This window comes from Nannizzia gypsea, genomic scaffold (assembly GCF_000150975.2).
Source record: "Nannizzia gypsea CBS 118893 supercont1.1 genomic scaffold, whole genome shotgun sequence".
Classification (NCBI taxonomy): Eukaryota; Fungi; Ascomycota; class Eurotiomycetes; order Onygenales; family Arthrodermataceae; genus Nannizzia; species Nannizzia gypsea.
In genome coordinates, this window is record NW_003345201.1 from 2,591,329 (window position 1) to 2,610,062 (window position 18,734).

General features: G+C 46.7%; 6 protein-coding genes across 6 annotated transcripts; 3 read left to right on the top strand and 3 right to left on the bottom strand.

The window, feature by feature from the left end:
• Window positions 1-66: 66 nt before the first annotated feature.
• Window positions 67-1,023, bottom strand: MGYG_00960 (OTU domain-containing protein 6B; the record flags this gene model as incomplete). Its single annotated transcript, XM_003176827.1, has 1 exon — window positions 67-1,023. One exon carries the CDS (start codon window positions 1,021-1,023, stop codon window positions 67-69), a length of 957 nt encoding a protein of 318 aa, XP_003176875.1.
• Window positions 1,024-1,614: 591 nt separating this feature from the next.
• On the top strand, window positions 1,615-2,583 carry MGYG_00961 (rhamnolipids biosynthesis 3-oxoacyl-[acyl-carrier-protein] reductase; the record flags this gene model as incomplete). The annotated part of the gene is made up of 4 exons (XM_003176828.1): window positions 1,615-1,644; window positions 1,711-1,945; window positions 2,006-2,309; window positions 2,364-2,583. The coding sequence occupies 4 exons, from the start codon at window positions 1,615-1,617 to the stop codon at window positions 2,581-2,583; spliced, it is 789 nt and encodes a 262-aa protein (XP_003176876.1).
• Window positions 2,584-3,070: 487 nt separating this feature from the next.
• On the top strand, window positions 3,071-5,451 carry MGYG_00962 (neutral trehalase; the record flags this gene model as incomplete). Its single annotated transcript, XM_003176829.1, has 4 exons — window positions 3,071-3,199; window positions 3,266-3,326; window positions 3,393-5,256; window positions 5,325-5,451. The coding sequence occupies 4 exons, from the start codon at window positions 3,071-3,073 to the stop codon at window positions 5,449-5,451; spliced, it is 2,181 nt and encodes a 726-aa protein (XP_003176877.1).
• A 1,246-nt stretch (window positions 5,452-6,697) lies between these two features.
• On the top strand, window positions 6,698-8,515 carry MGYG_00963 (isocitrate lyase; the record flags this gene model as incomplete). The annotated part of the gene is made up of 4 exons (XM_003176830.1): window positions 6,698-6,901; window positions 6,961-7,116; window positions 7,188-7,530; window positions 7,602-8,515. 4 exons carry the CDS (start codon window positions 6,698-6,700, stop codon window positions 8,513-8,515), a joined length of 1,617 nt encoding a protein of 538 aa, XP_003176878.1.
• Window positions 8,516-10,857: 2,342 nt separating this feature from the next.
• On the bottom strand, window positions 10,858-12,228 carry MGYG_00964 (hypothetical protein; the record flags this gene model as incomplete). The annotated part of the gene is made up of 2 exons (XM_003176831.1): window positions 10,858-11,412; window positions 11,809-12,228. The coding sequence occupies 2 exons, from the start codon at window positions 12,226-12,228 to the stop codon at window positions 10,858-10,860; spliced, it is 975 nt and encodes a 324-aa protein (XP_003176879.1).
• A 4,494-nt stretch (window positions 12,229-16,722) lies between these two features.
• Window positions 16,723-18,213, bottom strand: MGYG_00965 (hypothetical protein; the record flags this gene model as incomplete). The annotated part of the gene is made up of 3 exons (XM_003176832.1): window positions 16,723-17,412; window positions 17,490-17,787; window positions 17,960-18,213. 3 exons carry the CDS (start codon window positions 18,211-18,213, stop codon window positions 16,723-16,725), a joined length of 1,242 nt encoding a protein of 413 aa, XP_003176880.1.
• Window positions 18,214-18,734: the final 521 nt, after the last annotated feature.

Here is an 18,734-nt window from a genome sequence, read left to right on the forward strand (position 1 = left end):
CTGGCCATTCAACCCCGTCTGTGTATATGTATCTGGGTAGTTGATAGCATATATCACCAAAAACACTCAAGAGGAGACATGAGACAAGGCGTTGTAATGCTCCCCAAGCCCATATGTATGTCTATAGTACGCCAGCCATATATCCTTAATTTTAGGTTCATTAACGTCGTCTTCTGGCTGGAACTTTTCGATGCGTCCATCACCTTGAATGACATTTATCCGCACTTTATATGCACGTGCAATGGCCTGCAGTTCTAGCTGTCCTCCCCATTCGGCTGTTGATTTTATTTTTCGAGCGTAGTCTTCTATTGACTCTTCCAGAAACGGCGCAAAATCGTTGGCATTAGATAGTATAAAATCGGCTGTGGTAGCTCGGACGCCCTTGTAGCCACTTGTTTTCACTGAATCGGCCAGCATCGGTTTTGATTGTTCCGGGTTCAGATAAATGCCATTTTCTGTCAGTTGCCACGCCACAGCAGAGTACAAACAATGTCCATCTGGTGCAATATCTCTCTCTTTCAGCTTTAGGCGGGCAAATGCTTCATCCATAGCCCTACGTTCATTAGCACGATAGTCGATTTGATTAGCAGCTTCATTTGCAGCATTGTTGATCTCTGCTTCACGCTCCGCTGCGCGTCTCGCTAAACGTGCTTTTTGGCGATTGCCACGTCTTGGGCCAGGAGCTCTCTCGATTGTGCTGTCCACAGGGGTGGACGTGTTAACTGGAGGGACGGAGCACACTGTTTTCTCATTGGTGTGAAGCACTTCTGGTCCTTCATCCTCGTCGTTATCCTTAACATCTAGTTGATTTATCTGATTGATTGTGTCCCCATCACCGGCATCTACCTCGCCATTGAGTTGAGATATTTCGGCCTGCTGTTTTTCCAAAAGCTGCCTCTGTAAACTCTCGCATTCATCATTAACACCTTTCCGCGTTTTTTTCGTTGCTGACTTTTTCTTCTGCGTTATTCGCGCCTGAAGGTCCCTTTGCTCCTTTCTGTGACGAGCTTGCAGCTCCTCCATCTCGAACTGATGGTGAGCTTGATGAACCAAATGAAATGAATTAAATGGGTATTGGGTATCAAACTCCAAACAGATAGTGCGATTCTGAGATATTTATGGTTGTAGTCCTTAACGGCCTAGGCTGTAGAACTGATTTTGATGTTGTTAACAGCCCACTTTGAAAAGGAAAACATTTCATCGATAATAGCAGTTATGTTAGGTAATCTTAATATCACGTGATATAAATTTTTTTAATGGACCGATACTCATATGTAAGCAATATTAGGATTATGCCATTGGATAATATTTTCAGTTTCAGCCCCTAACAGCAGCCAATGAATGCATGACCTGCACTGAACCGCTCGGCTTCTGGAGCTGTGACTTTAGGGATAATATATTTCCGAACTATCGCCAAACGGATGCAAATGTTGCAAACAATAGTTAACAGACCAATGGTGTAAAAGGAGAAGTTGCCTCGGCATCTTTTCAGAACTGCCGGCCAACTTTGGTCAACTCTGTATAAGATCCCAGTGCCTTCCTTTTTTACTATCTAAATCCATCATACCACTTTTTCTCTCATAAATCATTAGCGACCCAAAGATTTCTTCAGAAATGGATGCTGCATCCCTCTTTGACGTTAAAGTACATTCCCTATCCTATATTCCTAACATAAGAGGTATAATGCTAAGAATGAATGATAAATCATAGGGCAAGGTTGTGCTGGTCACAGGCGGTGCCAAAGGAATTGGCCGCATGATCTCCGAGGGATATGTTGTTAATGGCGCAACTGTGTATATAACTGCCCGAGATATCAAGACTTGCGAGTCGGTCTGTCAAGAGTTGAACGCTCTTGGAAAGGGCAAGGCTTACGCCATCCAGGCGGACTTATACAAAGAAGAAGACTGCAAGAAACTCGCTGAGGAATTTGGAAAGCGGGAATCTAGTAAGCTCCCTGCGGTCTGTCTGCATCTGCCAGTCAATTGCAAGACTAATGTGGGATTAGAACTCAATATTCTTGTCAACAACGCCGGCTCCAACTGGGGTGCTCCTTACGATGAATATCCATCATCCGCCTGGACTCGTGTCCTTACACTCAATCTTCACCGCGTTTTCAACGTCACACAACTCTTCACTCCTTTCCTTGAAAAAGGTGCCGGTGAATTGGACCCAGCAAGGATAATAAATATTGGAAGCGTTGATGGACTACGAGTTCCGGCTCTGGAGACTTTTGCCTACAGTGCTAGTAAAGCTGGCCTCCACCATCTTAGTAGGGTCCTAGCAAACCATCTAGGAAAGAGGAATATCACGTATGCCCCCTATCTATCAGCATGAGAGATTCTGTGCTAATGCTGCAAGCACAGGTCAAACACTCTTGCTTGCGGCCCATTCCAAAGCAAGATGATGAAGGCGACTCTAGACAAGTTCCAGGAGGTAATAGAAGCTGGAATTCCACTTGGCCGTATCGGCACACCTCAGGATGTCGCCGGTGCCTGTCTGTTCTTGAGCAGTCGTGCTGGAGCATACATAAATGGCTCTACCATCACTGTAGATGGCGGAAGCGTCGTTGGATCAAAGCTATAAATAGATATACGCTGTACGCACATGCTCTGGGTCACACCTGCAGCCGTCTGGCCATATCACTACCATCTCTCAGCTATATGAAATATTATCATGTTAGTCTAATGCATATATTTAAATGTTGCATAGTGATACTTTATTAAGTAAATGTACACGTGCTCTGACATAAGCTGGAGCATGAGCCGCCCACTTGCCACCCGCGGGCCTTGAGCGTCATAACCAAGTTGGTAGGATTTGACGGTGTGAAGGATCGTGTTGATATCTGGAGTCGTGTCGTGGATACGTGCATACGCCTTTGTCACAACGTTGTGTTGAACGGGCTGATAGAAATGAGAGGATAGGTCGGGTTGGAGCGCTGCATCTCATCGTCATAGCCAACTAGTCCATCTTGGCAGAACTTGGGGCTTGACGTCTTAACTAAGTGCTATTAGTGCTACGGGATCGAATCTCATTCTTCTTTCAACTACCACCAAAAAACCTATACTGGATAATGAGTACGTCAGGCGGGCAACATAAACGGCATTCCTCTGATGGTGTCGACCCTTTCTCCCATCCTGATATCTATTATGGCGAGAAGCAAGGAGTTAAAAAGGCTATTCGCAGGAGAGCGTTGTCTTCGGTAAGTTATACTCCCTTTTGTATCGCAGATACAAAGAGCAGTGGCTAACGAACATATGATGACCAGACCTTGAAAAGATTTAATGCCGAAGATCTAGAGCACTTGGTTGCTCGTAGGGGTAGCCATGGTAAGCTGATAACTGTTAGATATCGTTCCGTGGCCAGAACACTGATTATGTCCACACCTCAACCAGACGAACATTCATATTCGCGGAAATTCCTTATCGATGTCGAACCGACTCTACAAGCCCTCCTTGACAGGGAAGATACAGATAACAATATGCAGATTACCATCGAGGACGCTGGCCCCAAGGTTCTCCACGTTGGCACAGCGGCATCCTCCGGTTTTAGGAAGTCCGATCTAAGGGGAACCTACATGCTCTCCAACTTGCTTCAAGAACTTACGATAGCAAAAGACTATGGAAGAAAGCAAATAGTCCTTGATGAACAGCGTCTGAATGAGAACCCTGTGAACCGACTGTCACGCTTAATCCAAAACTCGTTCTGGAAGGCTTTGACCCGCCGAATCGACGGTTCTAATATCGAAATCGTAGGGAGAGATCCCAAGGATTGGACGAGTGACCCGAGGCCACGCATTTACGTGCCAGCCGGCGCTCCTGAGCAGTATGAATACTATAAAAAAATTGCGGAATCCCAACCCGAGCTGCGGCTGGACGTCCAACTCCTCCCAACTGGAGACATCAGCCCTGAATACGTGAGAGACCTGAACAGTAAGCCTGGATTATTAGCACTGGCCATGGAAGAATACGTGGATCCGGATACGGGAGAGAAAGACCTTCGAGGGGTACCGTATGTTGTCCCCGGTGGCCGCTTCAATGAACTGTACGGCTGGGATAGCTATATGGAATCCCTCGGTTTATTGGTGACAGAGCATGTCGAACTAGCGAGAGACATGGTCGTGAACTTTTGCTTTTGTATCAAACATTATGGGAAAATCTTAAACGCCAACCGGTCATATTACCTGTGTCGGTCTCAGCCTCCGTTTTTGACTGATATGGCACTAAGGGTGTACGATCGAATTAAATCACAGCCAGGGGCAATGGACTTTCTCAAGGAAGCGATCTTGGCAGCCATTAAGGAATATCACAGTGTTTGGGTGTCCGAACCACGACTTGACCCGAAGACTGGATTATCCAGGTACCGACCCTCCGGCATTGGGGTCCCGCCTGAGACAGAGCCAACCCATTTTTATCACATACTTTTACCCTATGCGAAGAAACACGGAGTTACATTTGATCAGTTTGTCGAAGGATACAATAGCGGTGAAATAAAGTGCGCCGAACTAGACGAATATTTTTTGCATGACCGAGCGGTAAGAGAGTCGGGCCACGACACATCCTACCGACTTGAAAAGGTGTGCGCCAACCTTGCAACAATTGACTTGAACTGCCTGCTATACAAGTATGAAATGGATATCGCCCGTGTTCTACGTGAGCATTTCAAGGACAAACTATACATCCCCCCCGAATTCCGAACCCCTGAAACGGAATCCAGGGAGTTTGAAAGCTCATCTTTATGGGATCGCCGTGCAAGGAGGAGAAGGGCAGCAATTGATAAGTACCTGTGGAATGAGGAAAAGGGGATGTACTTCGACTATGACACCGTCAAAGAACATGCCACCAGCTACGAGAGTGCCACGACGTTTTGGTCAATGTGGGCAGGTGTCGCGAACCCACGGCAAGCGGCTCTCCTTGTTAGCAAGGCTTTGCCAAAGTTTCAAGCCTATGGTGGCCTTGTATCGGGCACAGAGGAATCCCGGGGTAAAATTGGTCTCGATCGACCAAATCGTCAATGGGACTACCCCTACGGATGGGCACCACAGCAAATACTCGCATGGACCGGGCTCATGCGGTACGGCTACCAAGAAGAAGCGGAAGAGTTGGCATATAAATGGTTGTTTATGGTTACAAAGGCCTTTGTCGACTTCAACGGCACTGTCGTTGAAAAGTATGACGTTACTCGTCCTATCGACCCTCACAAAGTCGATGCAGAGTACGGAAACCAAGGCATTGATTTCAAAGGCGTATCAAGGGAAGGGTAAGTAACAGCATCCAATGAAAGATACAGAGTGTCAAGTAATATGTCTAACAAGCATCTTCTTATAGGTTCGGATGGGTCAATGCGAGCTACGTGTATGGGCTTCAATTTTTGAATGCCCATATGAGACGGGCTTTGGGCGCATGCACTCCTTATCAAACATTCAAGGATGCGACCAATGCTGTGGAGTTCTAGGGATATCATCCCATCGGTTTGGAACGCCAGATGGAAATCTGCGTTTGTTACTTTTCTATCTCAGGTCTTACTCTTCCGGCTCTCTTGTTATGCGGACTGATAAGGATGGTTATATCAAGAGCCGAGAAGTTGAATACTCAGCATGAATTCCGCTCTTTTTTATCCTGGAAAATGGTTTCATCATTTCGTATTTGTATTTTGGGACACTACTTTTTTGCATGAATTCCCCAACTACTTCGTCCCTTCCGTAGCCTTAAAATCTCTTAGAGCCAAGTGACCTATATCTGAGCATGAACTAACAAGTTAGACGCATCTAAACACCAGCTCATGAGGTCAAACGGAAGATACCCGCGACCGACGAACTACCAGCTGCTTGCACGCACCATAGCCACCAACACACTAGCCGAGGCATTGCCTAGGTACCTAAGTTACCGTATCTTCTCCAGCCCATCTTATCAGATCCGCCTCGTCTCTTGTCTTCCTCCAGATACTTACGGCCAGCTTCCGCCGGGGATTTTCCATAGGTCAGGTGACGCGCCTTTCATGTGAGTAGCGCACGTTGATTGGCTGCTCGGATGCTGGCCGAACTCACATGCGAACTCATTGAACGTCATCCCCTTTGGTTCCAAGTCTTTTGATAGCATATTCAGAGCTCGACGCTCATCCAATGCTACACGATTGGTGTCAGTGATATGTATCTATTACCCAGAGGCCTGCAGACCGTTTTTCACCAGGTGAACCGGCTGAAATGTTCCCCGATATCAAAATTCGGCAGCCTATATCCGCACATGTTTTTTAACTCCCGATGGCGCACAAGAAATATGGATATTCTACGAGAAGTCTGGACTTTCTACTGCTCTTAATCGCCGAGTGGGCCAGTTCGACTCTTGCCCCTTAGCTCCAACGCTGCCTATGCGTTTCGGACCCTGGCCGTTGTTGATGGGAAGGCGTCGAACCTTCTCTGACGTTTATGCCTCGGTGGAAATGGATCAATGCCAACAACTGGAGACGCCTTGAGGCCTTTCCTTGATTGACTCACAAGGAAAATGGAGATAAAATAAATCATTGCGCCCACCCAGGTCACCTTGACCTTTTTTTCCTATTTTTTGACTCAGAATCAATTCCCGGGGCTCATGTACCACTATACTCATAGTATAGCCATTCAGAAAACTTATCTCTGCTACTGAACCTATCCCTCGGTTTCCCTGGCAAAGGATTTGTGTGGTTTTATCAATAATCTTCCAACATGTCATACGTTGAACAAGAGGAACAGAAGTTCCTGAAGGACGTCGAGCAAGTCAAGAACTGGTGGAAAGACTCAAGATGGCGATACACCAAACGCCCATTCACTGCAGAGCAAATTGTTGCCAAAAGAGGTACCTTGACGATTGATTACCCATCAAATGCATTGAGCAAAAAGCTATGGAAGATCCTGGAGGGTAGATTTGAGGTAAAAGACTCCTGCTTATATCTCCTGGTCAGCCCTGCTAACTTTTATACCTCACGAAGAACAAAGATGCTAGTTTCACTTATGGTTGCCTAGAACCAACCATGCTCACCCAGATGGTGAAGTATCTAGATACCGTCTATGTTTCCGGTTGGCAGAGTTCATCAACTGCTTCATCAACTGATGAGCCTTCCCCAGATCTTGCTGACTACCCAATGGTGAGTGCAGTTCCAGGTGTCAAGGTACAAAGGCATGGGCTTATCATACGCTATTCTTTTTTCAAAAACAGAACACTGTGCCAAACAAGGTCAACCAGCTTTTCCTAGCTCAGCTGTTTCATGATAGAAAACAGAGAGAGGAACGTCTCCGCGCTCCCAAGGAACAGCGCGACAGCCTGCCAAACATTGATTATCTCCGTCCAATTATCGCAGACGCAGACACTGGTCATGGTGGCCTGACCGCTGTCATGAAACTTACAAAGCTATTCATTGAGCGTGGAGCTGCTGGGATTCACATTGAGGACCAAGCACCTGGCACAAAGAAGTGTGGACACATGGCAGGAAAGGTCCTTGTCCCAATCAGTGAGCATATCAACCGACTTGTAGCCATCCGAGCTCAAGCTGATATTATGGGTAAGTTACTGAATTAAAAATTTTGTCTCGAGTCACGTTCATCTAAATTCATTTTCTAATGTGGATTGTAGGAACCGATCTCCTTGCTATTGCACGAACTGACTCTGAAGCTGCAACCCTAATAACTAGCACTATTGACCCCCGGGATCATGCTTTCATTGTTGGGTCCATCAACTCTAATATTGAGCCTCTTAATGATCTAATGGTAGCTGCAGAGCAGGCAGGCAAGAATGGTGCCGAACTTCAAAAGATCGAAGACGAGTGGACCAACAAGGCCGGGTTGAAACGCTTCCAGGACGCAGCCATTGACCAGATAAATGCTACTGCCTCCATCTCCAACAAGAAGGCTGTTATCGACAAGTTCCTTGCTGATATCAAGGGAAAGAGCAACTCGGAAGCCCGTGCTATCGCCAAACAGTTGACTGGATCTGACATCTACTGGAACTGGGATTCGCCACGAACTAGGGAAGGGTTTTACAGATATCAAGGCGGATGCGAGTGTGCCGTTAACCGCGCCATTGCATACGGTCCATTTGCCGATCTCATCTGGATGGAGAGCAAGCTTCCCGATTACGCACAAGCCAAAGAGTTCGCTGAAGGTGTACATGCCGTCTGGCCCGAACAGAAACTGGCATATAACCTGTCGCCTTCCTTCAACTGGAAGACAGCTATGCCCCGTGATGAGCAAGAGACTTATATCCGTCGCCTGGGAGAGCTTGGCTACAGCTGGCAGTTCATCACCCTTGCTGGTCTGCACACTACTGCCTTGATATCAGACCAGTTTGCCAAGGCATACGCTAAGCAAGGGATGCGTGCATACGGAGAGATGGTCCAGGAGCCGGAGATGGAAAACAAGGTCGACGTCGTCACCCACCAGAAATGGAGTGGTGCAAATTACGTGGATGAATTACTAAAGATGGTTACGGGTGGCATCAGCAGTACGAGTGCCATGGGTAAGGGCGTTACTGAGGAGCAGTTCAAGTAGACCGTTTTTCCTGGCTAGCCTGTTTGATATAGATATTGAGATAATTGTATAATGATCGCCTTTTTATTTTATCTATTTATTTACTTCAGTCGATTCTTGAATCCCTCCGAATACTTTATTCCCTCAAGGGACGATGCAAGGCTGGGCGAGTGTCTCACAGGGTAAGGGGTAACGGCCTCGACGAGTTTGCATGGGTACGTACGTGCAGGTACATGGTTGACGAGATTTACATTGATGCCTCGGACTCTGGTTGGAAGGCATCGCATCGGCTTATTTGCTGTCATAAAGGCAATTTCACGATCTTGGATTTCCCTTGCAGTAGCTAGGTGAAACAGTTATTGAAATCGAATATGATCTTCGTCTTCTGGCCACAGTTGGAAGATGCTAGCTTAATGCATCTGCGGGCCGCAAATCTTAGTATCTATGTCGCCATGACTTTCTGTATCCTCAAGCCGTTTTTGGAAATCGGTTGTGACATTTGGAGTGGTTGGTTGCCATAGCATTGTTTCAGCCCAAAAGAAAAGCAGCGCTCGAGTGTGTTGATATTTGGGGCGAGTCAAAACACATGGAATTGGCTGGATATCCTAGGGCTGTCGCACAGAACCAGCCCAATGGTCTGACATTTGGGAGGTGATCAGGGAAAACGATGGATTCTGATATTATTCTATTTCTATCCATGGACCAGGTTCGGTTTTCAACCTGCCCAATCATACAGCGTGGAACCATGTTTCGCTGATAACGGTTGCTGTCAATTATATGTCCTTCTTCTTCAAAGTCATTCGGACCGGCGTGGGTTTTATCCTTGCTGTAGTTATGGTTCCCTGTATCATTTCCCCGCACGATGCTTGATAGGCCTTTATATGAAGACTAGGCACTGTTTGAACGCCTTCCAAAGATAAGAACGGGAAATGGCTTTAGCGGTTCAACCCAAATTTATTGCTTAGCCGTTAGTTGCTCCTTATGTTCCATATACTGTGTGGTAAGACCATTGCAGTTGGGCCTGCCTGCCGGTTCTTTCGGAGTCTAGTTTGGATAGATAATTAATGAGATAAAATTGTTCCATCCAATGATTTGCAAAACATGTAGTGTAGCCCGCTCAAATTTAGGCTGTAGGATGTGGGCTGCAGGTGTGTATGTATTTACAAAATACAAAATTCACCAGGGCTGCGGCAAGGAAAGGGCAGATGACGGACCTGCTGAGCCTTGCATCAAACAAGGGATATTCTGGTTAGCGGTTGATATTCTGCCAAGACATATTTACGTTTAACTAACTAACTTAACTAAGTTAAGTTACTGTTAGCTCTGTGATAAAATTAGCAACAATTAATTACTAAAAAATCATAACCAAATGAAGCAGGTTAAACGTTCTTAGAGATGCTCAAAAATGTATACAAGTCATAACCCAGGAAAGTCAAGTAGTAACCTAAGCAAAATTCCTTCAAATATCGTATGTCGTCGTGTAACTCCATAGATATGGCGCTCCATTGAATATAAGGTAAAAAACAGAAGGCAAAAAAAGTAGCTCCTCTATATATGCATAGAACGGAAATAGAATGTAGAACGTATACAAGACCCGAAGATGCCAATCAAAAATAGCCAAGGACATCCAAAACCAAAAGAATTTAATATATGTTCATGAAGAGAAGTCGTTAAAGGCGTAAAAAATGAATGGTAGAAAAGAAGTGTAAAAGGGGTAAAAAGAAGATGTAAAAAAGGCATAAAATCAACAAGCCAACCCCAGAACCAAAGTCAAAGCAAGGTGCATCGAAGTAAATGGACAGAAATCGAAAAATAATAAGAAGAAAAAAACAATACAAAAAATTTGAACTCCCTAACCCTTGGCAATGAAGAAGAAACAGGTGCACTTGACCATTGTCCAAGACGGCCCATGCAATGAGCTGAAAATGTGCGATAAAAATATGCCCGTTAATTCATCGGGATGTATTGGACAACATACTCTGTGTGGTAAGGTCGACCAGGGCAGGGCCAGAGAGAAGAGGTTGAGGTAATCCGTGTCCCAAGGCTTGAATAGAAACTAAAAACAAAGTAATAGGGTTTGCGCGAACAGTATACTGTGATTCGGTCATTTCGGCGCGGTTAGAAGAAGGTTGACCTGGCTAATAAAAGAGCCGGTTGGGTATCGTGGAGTAGAGTTAAAAGAGAAATCGAAGAATATAGAGTGAAGCTCCGGCAAGTGAAATTGACTATGCCCAATCGGCTATTGGCTGAATGGATTCCGATGGTGGGAGTAAGCTTAAATCGCAAGGATAGCTAGGTGTGTCAGTCCAGGTCATGGAAAGATTGCACTGCAGGCTTGTTAGTCGATTCTATAAACAATTATTTCATTTTAAGCGTAAAAAGAAAGAGTCGTCACATACTGTGCGTGTGTTATCAGCATTACCTGGGAGAGTAACCAGTGGTGAGGACTGTATTATTGTGGAGTCGACCGCTTGAAAGCCACCAAAATTTGAGTCGTAGGGTAATGGAGTTCCCATAATAGTCGGATCTACCATGGGCTCATGAAAGATACCTATTCCTGTAATGTGCGATGTGCTGAACGGGAAATGGGCCCCATGGCTGCTATCGGAGGATGGGGATCGGGAACACTCTGGAGAAGAGAAGAGACTTGACTCGTCGCCCGCAGAATATGGGACACTGGAGTATCCAATAGATGGGTCCGATGCCCTTCTGAAGCTGGTCCAGTACGGTGGTGAAAGAAGCTGGGTGTTCACGTATGGTGAATGCGCGGCGTGAAGTGAGTGCAATTCGGGGGTGATTGGGGCGATTTGAGCGGAGTTTGGGACGGAATGAGGCAGTGGGATACAAGGAGAAGACATTGGCATTGCATCGGAAGCGTCGGAAATTTGGCTAATTCGTCTCTTGTGGCCAATGGTTGGCTTGGTAGATAGAGTATCTTGTTCACTGTGCCGGGCTGGTGTTAGCTTCTTCCTCTTCATTTGCAGCCTTGGGTGAGATCGTACTGTTTCTCCATGTGACGCGACAGAAGATCAGAGCGGTGGAAGCCCTTTCCGCATCCGTTAATCGTACAGACGAAAGTCGCCTGTGGGTTATGGTTCAACTCATGCCGGCTATAAAGACAAGGAATCTTAGTATGAAGTTCTTGATTGGTTTGCGTGTAGGTACCGTATGTGTACTCTAAATGGGGCGAGAGATATATACCGTCTATGTTCGGCTCTTGTGAACACCTGAAAAGAAAGAAAAAGAAAAAAATTAATAAGGAAAGGCTGAGAAAGAGGGAGGAAGGAAATGTCCTGCCATATTTTGCGCCTTACCTTTGAACAACCAGGAAACTGGCAGGCATGAACTCGCTTGCCCTTCTTCGCTTTGCTAATACGGTGGGTAGCAGGGGTGTATGTAACAGGCATGCTGACATTGACAGTGTCTCGGCGCTGAGATTTGGGGGCGCATTTGCGAGTAGTGATGGTGGAGGGCATGCCAACAGTCCCCTCGGAGTGGCTTCGATAAAGCTTCATGGGGGTAGGGCGGTGCACGTTGAGATTTGGCGAGCAGAAACCAATGATGGGAGTGCTGTCAACCGGAGACACCATTGTTGGAGTCAGTAGAGGAGTGTATGGCGTGAGTGGCATCGTGAGCGGCGTCAAGGTGGGAACTGAGCACGGGACTGCTTCGATATAAGGGCTGGACCACGGCAAGGTGGAATCCATAATAGCTGCTGGCACTGGAGAGCCCATCGTTCAAAAGTATGAGATATCGAACTAGAAGAGAATCGACGGCGAAGCGATGTCAAGCATTTAAGATGTAGGGAGTTTGAGGATGGCAGCGGCTGTGGTGATCGAGACCCAAGGCGGGATGGTTGTAGGAGAGTGAAGAATCCGTTGAAGTCTGGAGGAGCCATGACGAACTAAATAAAAGAGACCCGAGGGTCCCTATTATATATCCAGATGCAGTCGAGGTGCGCAAGAACGGGTATGTCTTGCTCTGGCTTCGCGTCTGCTCTGCGTTCGATGTCGATTCTCAGGATGCAAGGTAAAGTTGCAAATAATACCCCAGTCGGATCTAAAACCTTAGCGTCAGAAAAAAGAAAAATGATGGTTAAGAAGGGCTTGAAAAAGAAATAAATGTGAGCAAATGAGCCAAGGTGGATCAAAAATAGAAGCTAATTATACAAATTAACCTGTGATGGCGGGCAGTGTGGCTGCTGGCGCTGTGATGGCCAGGCAATATGCAGGCGCCGGGGTCAGGGGTTAATGCATACTGGCGCCGACCTTTTTGCCTTCCCTCTCCCCTTCCACCCTTCTTTTCCTTGTCCTGTCGCAGCTGTGCGAGCGTGTACGCACCGAACTAAAACGGTCCTGAAACATTCATCACAGGCGCTGGCGGTTGGAGCAACTATCCTGGCCTCTTTACTGGCAAGCAGTTATGCAGGGCAGCGCCCCGATACTCTGTTCCCTGGCTGTCGTGCGGCCTTCGAAGGCGGAGCGCGAAGTCCACCCCGCAAGGACACATCTTAGCGCCCTGAGTGATGGGCATGAGAGTCGGCGGCTAACTGCACCTTCGTCCCTATTCTAAGAACAGAATCTATCGTGATGGACGATGTAGCTGCTGTCCTCCTCGTTGTCGTCGACGTTGTTGTTGACACTTGACGTCTGGAGAATGAAGTCACAAGAAGACCGGCTGCTTACTCATCCAAATGACACTTACGTCTGACCAAGTATTTCTTCCGCAAATTTCCGCAGAGAGATACATTCTGTAACTTATCAACACAACTACATCTTCACCGCACGGCATATGGCCATGGCGTATAGATATCGAGGTGAAGAGCTTGTACTCCGTAGTCTCTGTATCAGGTCTAAACGCCCGGCTTCATGCAGACAAAGACTGACTCGCTGGCAAGTTTCACATCCGGGTACCTGCTCACTCCCGTCCACCACAAACTTGATCAACCAACACTTAACCCAGCGTTTTAAGTGGCTGGTTCGCCGCCGACTTCTTCGTAGCACCCGCCCAGTCCCGCCTACCAATGAGGACCAGCCTTGTATCCTAAATCGGGAACGAAAATAACCCAAGTGACAAAACAAAACACAAGAAAATGACGACTAATTAGCCCGCTCACTGGGCCCTACCGACAACCTTAGTTGTGTTATTCGGGATCCTGAAACTAAGAATAACAACATGCGGCCGACTAAGGCACCTGCAGAATCCCGAGCAAGCGGGTAGCCAGAAAATCTTCCAGGTTTGCCGCCGACAATCTGCGACCAATTTCACACTGACTCTCGCGCACGAAATCTTCCCAACTTCTAACTACCCAACCGCCAGGTCGCCGTGTTTCATCCATTCTCAGATAACCAAGGTTTGTGTCACTAGGCGCCCATCAACCAGGGAATAGTTGATCTCACTTCCCTTCCGAGGGAGTCAGGCGTAGGAAGAACACTGTATGCACCTTTCTTACTTTCGTGCTCTCTTACTTTGCGCCCTCTTTCCGCATCCCATTGCCGATAGCTCACGTCGCTGTCGGCATGTCTAGCTTAACACCCACACACGGACCGTCAAGTTTATATGGCTTCAACTGGTGCAATATCCAAGAAGGGGAGTTCCTTTCACAGAACCTATGTGTATAATGTAACTTCACGGTCACCAATCGCTAACATACCGCTATACCGCTCCTATTACAAAGTCCATGTTGATTAACTAATGGACAGGTTTCGGCTATCATATGACGAGAGCCTGGCTAACACCGGTCAAATGTGTTGCTTACTTGCATGACTTGAGTTTTTTAGATCTAGAGGCTATAAATCCTTCATCGTATGGATACACACCTATCACATATAAACCAACCACGGGGAAAGCCGATTTAATGTTCCCTATTTGTCAGGGAACTTCCGCTGCAGCCGCATGCCAACCACCCTCTGCATACGCTACCTCCTATTAAACATGCTCCATATAGCTATTCTAGTTAAAAATCTTTAGGAAATGTAAAGCGATGTGAGAGTACAACATTAGGAATATACCATGGCCAATCATCACATATGCTGAAGCCATCTGTTAACTATGTGACAATATATGGTCGGTCCAGAAGGCATGGTGGCTAAACAGACGAGTACTCTCGAGTTACCGTAACGCGCTATCCCTCCAGGCTAAGTTTCCCCCTCGATTAATCATTCTCCAGCGTCGCTTACTACGCCATGTGCCTCGAGCTTCTAGGATTGAGGACGTTTCATGTTTATAGGGGACGAGGGGTAGACCAAGGCCGCACACACCATATAACCTACCTATGAGCCAGGACAATCTAGCCGTGCATGATCTGTACTCCACCCCGCTGCATGTCTTCTACTCCGATATATCGTCCATGTATGTTTCGGAGTCTTCACATCCACATCTCGTACCCATCCTGCGCTCCAGGTTGGAGTCAGCAAGAGCTCCAGGAGCGGGCCCAGTTTATGTATATATCCTTGAAGTCCAGAGTAGGAGGGCTGCGCAAAACATGGAGTATAGCTAGTGCCAATGTTACGTTTCGCAGTAGAATGGAAAGCTCACACGGTCAATCGGCCAACATAGCCCTCTTGTTCGCTCTTCCCTCTTGTTGTTTACTTGGGACATTAAATGTGGGTAAATTCAATAACTTTGCTAATAATAAACAGCCGCTAAGCTAAAAGCATTCGTGCAGAATAACTAGCTTAGATAAGTGCTATAAGTTCGATAAAAATAGTAACTTGCCACGCCAACACTATGCATGCCAAGCAGGGTTAATACGACATAATTAGCACTATTAATAAATATAGCTAATTAGCCTGCTTTACTAATGCATCCTTCTCCCTTTTTTGCAAAAGTGAGAAAAAGCGACTTTCGAGGAGGATCGCCCTTGTCCGACCATACTTGCGCAGAGAGTCAAGACTGCCCCTGTGCTGGCCAGGGCCTTCGAGAGGGCTGATTCACTCTCCTGCCATGCATCAGCGGTTGACACAGACAGGCATCTTAGGCAATAAAAGTTCCCGTCCAATCACAGCCGCGAAATGCGGAGGCTTAACTGTTGGTTTTGTCGTCCTTCTCCAATGGCGTTCTTCCCTGTCATCTTTTTCTGTGGAATGTATGAAGACGAAGCTCTCACTCGGCCATTGCATTTACGGATACCTGTTACCCCATGTCCCTCCGCCATTCACTTGCCTGTCATCTCGTCAATATTGCAGCGAATCGGGGAGCAGAACTGGTGATTCTATTAATTAACAGACCCTATATCTATCTATCCCTATTATCTCTCGGCTACCTATCTTTTCCCTCTATCAACCAGGTTCTTTCCCTCAAGTGTGAAGTGGCGAGCTGATCCTGCAGCTGGGAGTACGTCCTTTTGACAAGCATCCATCCTACCTGCTTCATTACTATTGTTATCTGGAAGGTTCTCCCCCTCCCCAAGGGTATCGAGGCAAATAGAAGGTGGAGGCCAGGCAATGTCCTGCTTGGCTGTCGTGTTAGTAACAACACAGCGTACACCCTTTCAAGGGCTGTCTTTTACTCTCTACGCCTTGTGAAAATTCTGCTCCCCTTCTATCGAGAGTACATAATCAGCCTCTTGTTTCATATCATCAACCTGCAAGGGGCAGAAAAGGCTGTGGTTTCGGCCGTTGTACAGTCGGATTTGCAGCCTCTACTGTACACTGCTTAGAAATATTTACTCCGTAGTAGCCGATTGATGTCTTGGAATATTGTTGTGCTAAATACCAATGGGCATGGGAGGAATTCTTATGAGACATTAGTAAGAGAGTGTGATAGAAAGCCTGTCGTTGATGTTAAGCTATACATTGGTGATCAAAGCGTTCCTGGTGGTGTTTCATTAAAACTCTAAACTTCGGTCCAACGTCTTTGATAGTCATGACGATATGTCCGCCCTGGTAGATGTTATTAATCGTAGCATTGATTATCGATAAACATACACTTCACTTCCGAGTTCTAGTTGCAACGCAAAGATAAGTTGAAGCTCTCTCTACCCTTTAGGAATAGGAATCTTGAAGGCCTGGTGAAAAGAATGCGTGATAAGGCTGAGAGTTGGAAACAGTATCTACGACAGAATGGATCTCTGCGGCATAGCCTGCAGGGACTGCAAGGCTGTAAAGAGGAGATCATACCATAGCCCATGTGACTATTTAGGTGCGACAGTACAATACAGTCAATGAGATATGACAACCAAGGTATATACAGTAGCCTAGAGCATATGGATTTGTCTATGGTAATAATCAGTTATGCTCCTTTTCAACATTACTTGGAACGATCCCAGAGCACCACCCGCATCGACTTCGCACGGCGCCCGAGGTTTCTTGTTTCAGATAAGTTGCCGTTTCGCGGTCGTCGTCACGTTCCTCAACACTGGCTCCTACACGGACTCGCTTCTTGACTTTTTGTTTGACCACGCCCCCGATTCCCTCGATCTCCTGCCGGAGATAGCCTGGTTCCTCATCGTCCCGGCCATCCGAATGCGAGAACGAGCTGGAATGACGGGGATGCTCGATAGAGCTGTCATTGGAATTATCTGAACGGGAGAATTCTGAAACCCAGTCCCCAGCTTCACAGTCCACCTCTACCTCGATGTACTCAGCCGCAAGACACCTTTGCTCGAGGCCACACTGCACACCTTGGCCGCAGTCCCCGAAGCCAACCCAGTGATCACCACCGCCTAGGACCTCATTGTATCTGCTGCGCCATGACCAGACTCGTTGGTAGGTGACGTCTTCACACCTCAAATGTTGTCCACAAGGACGACAATACCAAGAATTGGTATCACAGGCGCATATATGCAGGCCGGATGTTAATCCAATTGCAGAAAGCCCGTCTTTGTGGTCACTTAAAGGCGCTTCAATGCAGACACGGCAAATACGCCGTAAGCGATTTTTCAAGTTTGCCAATGAAGGAGGCTTGACCGTACAATTCTAATCAAGGAAGACAAGATTGTTAATGACGAGTGTCAGGGAAGAAAAAAAAGGGGGTATAATAAGAGCAGCCGCACTCTACAAACATATTCATCACAACGCTGACACTTGTCAACCATATCTCTAGCGCAACGCCCCGCTTTACCCCAAGTCAGACTGCCATTTCGGCTTGTAGGCAAAGCACCCCATTCTATATTAGATGGCCCTGAGCAAGACTGGCCTATTATGCTGTCGATAATCTCATTCCTACAGCGCAGAGTTTCCTTGACCAGTTGATTTCGAAAGATAAGGAGGGTAGAGTGGACTTGACGGCATGTCATCGACAATGAATGTAGTGTGGTTAGGTCTACAGACCGGGCGAGCATTGTCACTATCCTGTAAAGAAGAACATGGAAATGGGTAAATCATGATGGTCAACAATAATCTTGGACAAAAATTGCCAGGTGCCATAACATTCAATAAAGAAGAAATATACATAGGGGAATAGGTATATTTCATTCAACGGCAACAACAGCAGCAACAGCAAAAGGTGTGATTTTTTGCGTACGGGTAGCAGCTCAATGCCATAGATATAATACCGTTCAGGCGTGAAGGGTCTCTACCCCCTTCGGGCTCTGTCTTATCAGCTATTTCGGCTTTCGTAGCTGGATCATCAATTCGCAATTGGGGCAAGGATGTCGCGGGCATGAATTGGCCATCCTTGGCGAATGACGGCGGTGGAATGTCCCGTACGTGAAAAAAGCCGCCTGCGGGTTCACATGGGGGAGCACCTTCGAGCGAATGGTCTATAAACACAACCATGACTGTGCCATATGGTCTCCCCCTTTACAGGAGTAGAGTAGGCGTATGAATGCCCTGGCTATTTACCCGGTTGGATAGTTGTCTAGATAGCCGGGTTTAATACAGGAGCGAAAAATAAAATTCAGAGACGGAAGGGGACAAGGGAGAGAAAGAAATGGAAGAAAAGGACGGCTACTGAGAAGGCATGCTGAACACTTGCTTCTCAACTCGCAAGCAAGACGAAGACAAGCGGGTTGAGCTGCTTTAACCGACGTTGAGGTGTGGCTAATTTACTTGGTCAACTCCTTCCTTTTGGTCGTTTCACTACCACCTTAGTTACATTACTGGGCTGGGGCCCGCAAGGGTCAGGTGATTGACACGTGATATGATTATGGCACGATTAAGTAATCTAGGTTTGAGTTCTCTGATTATCTCGAAGGCTTGATGAACGTCACGTGATGGAAGCCTCGCAAAGACACAACGGAGCAGCAAACTAATGCCTCAGCGTCTTGCTGAGCACTGAAATGAAGAGAAATAGGTGT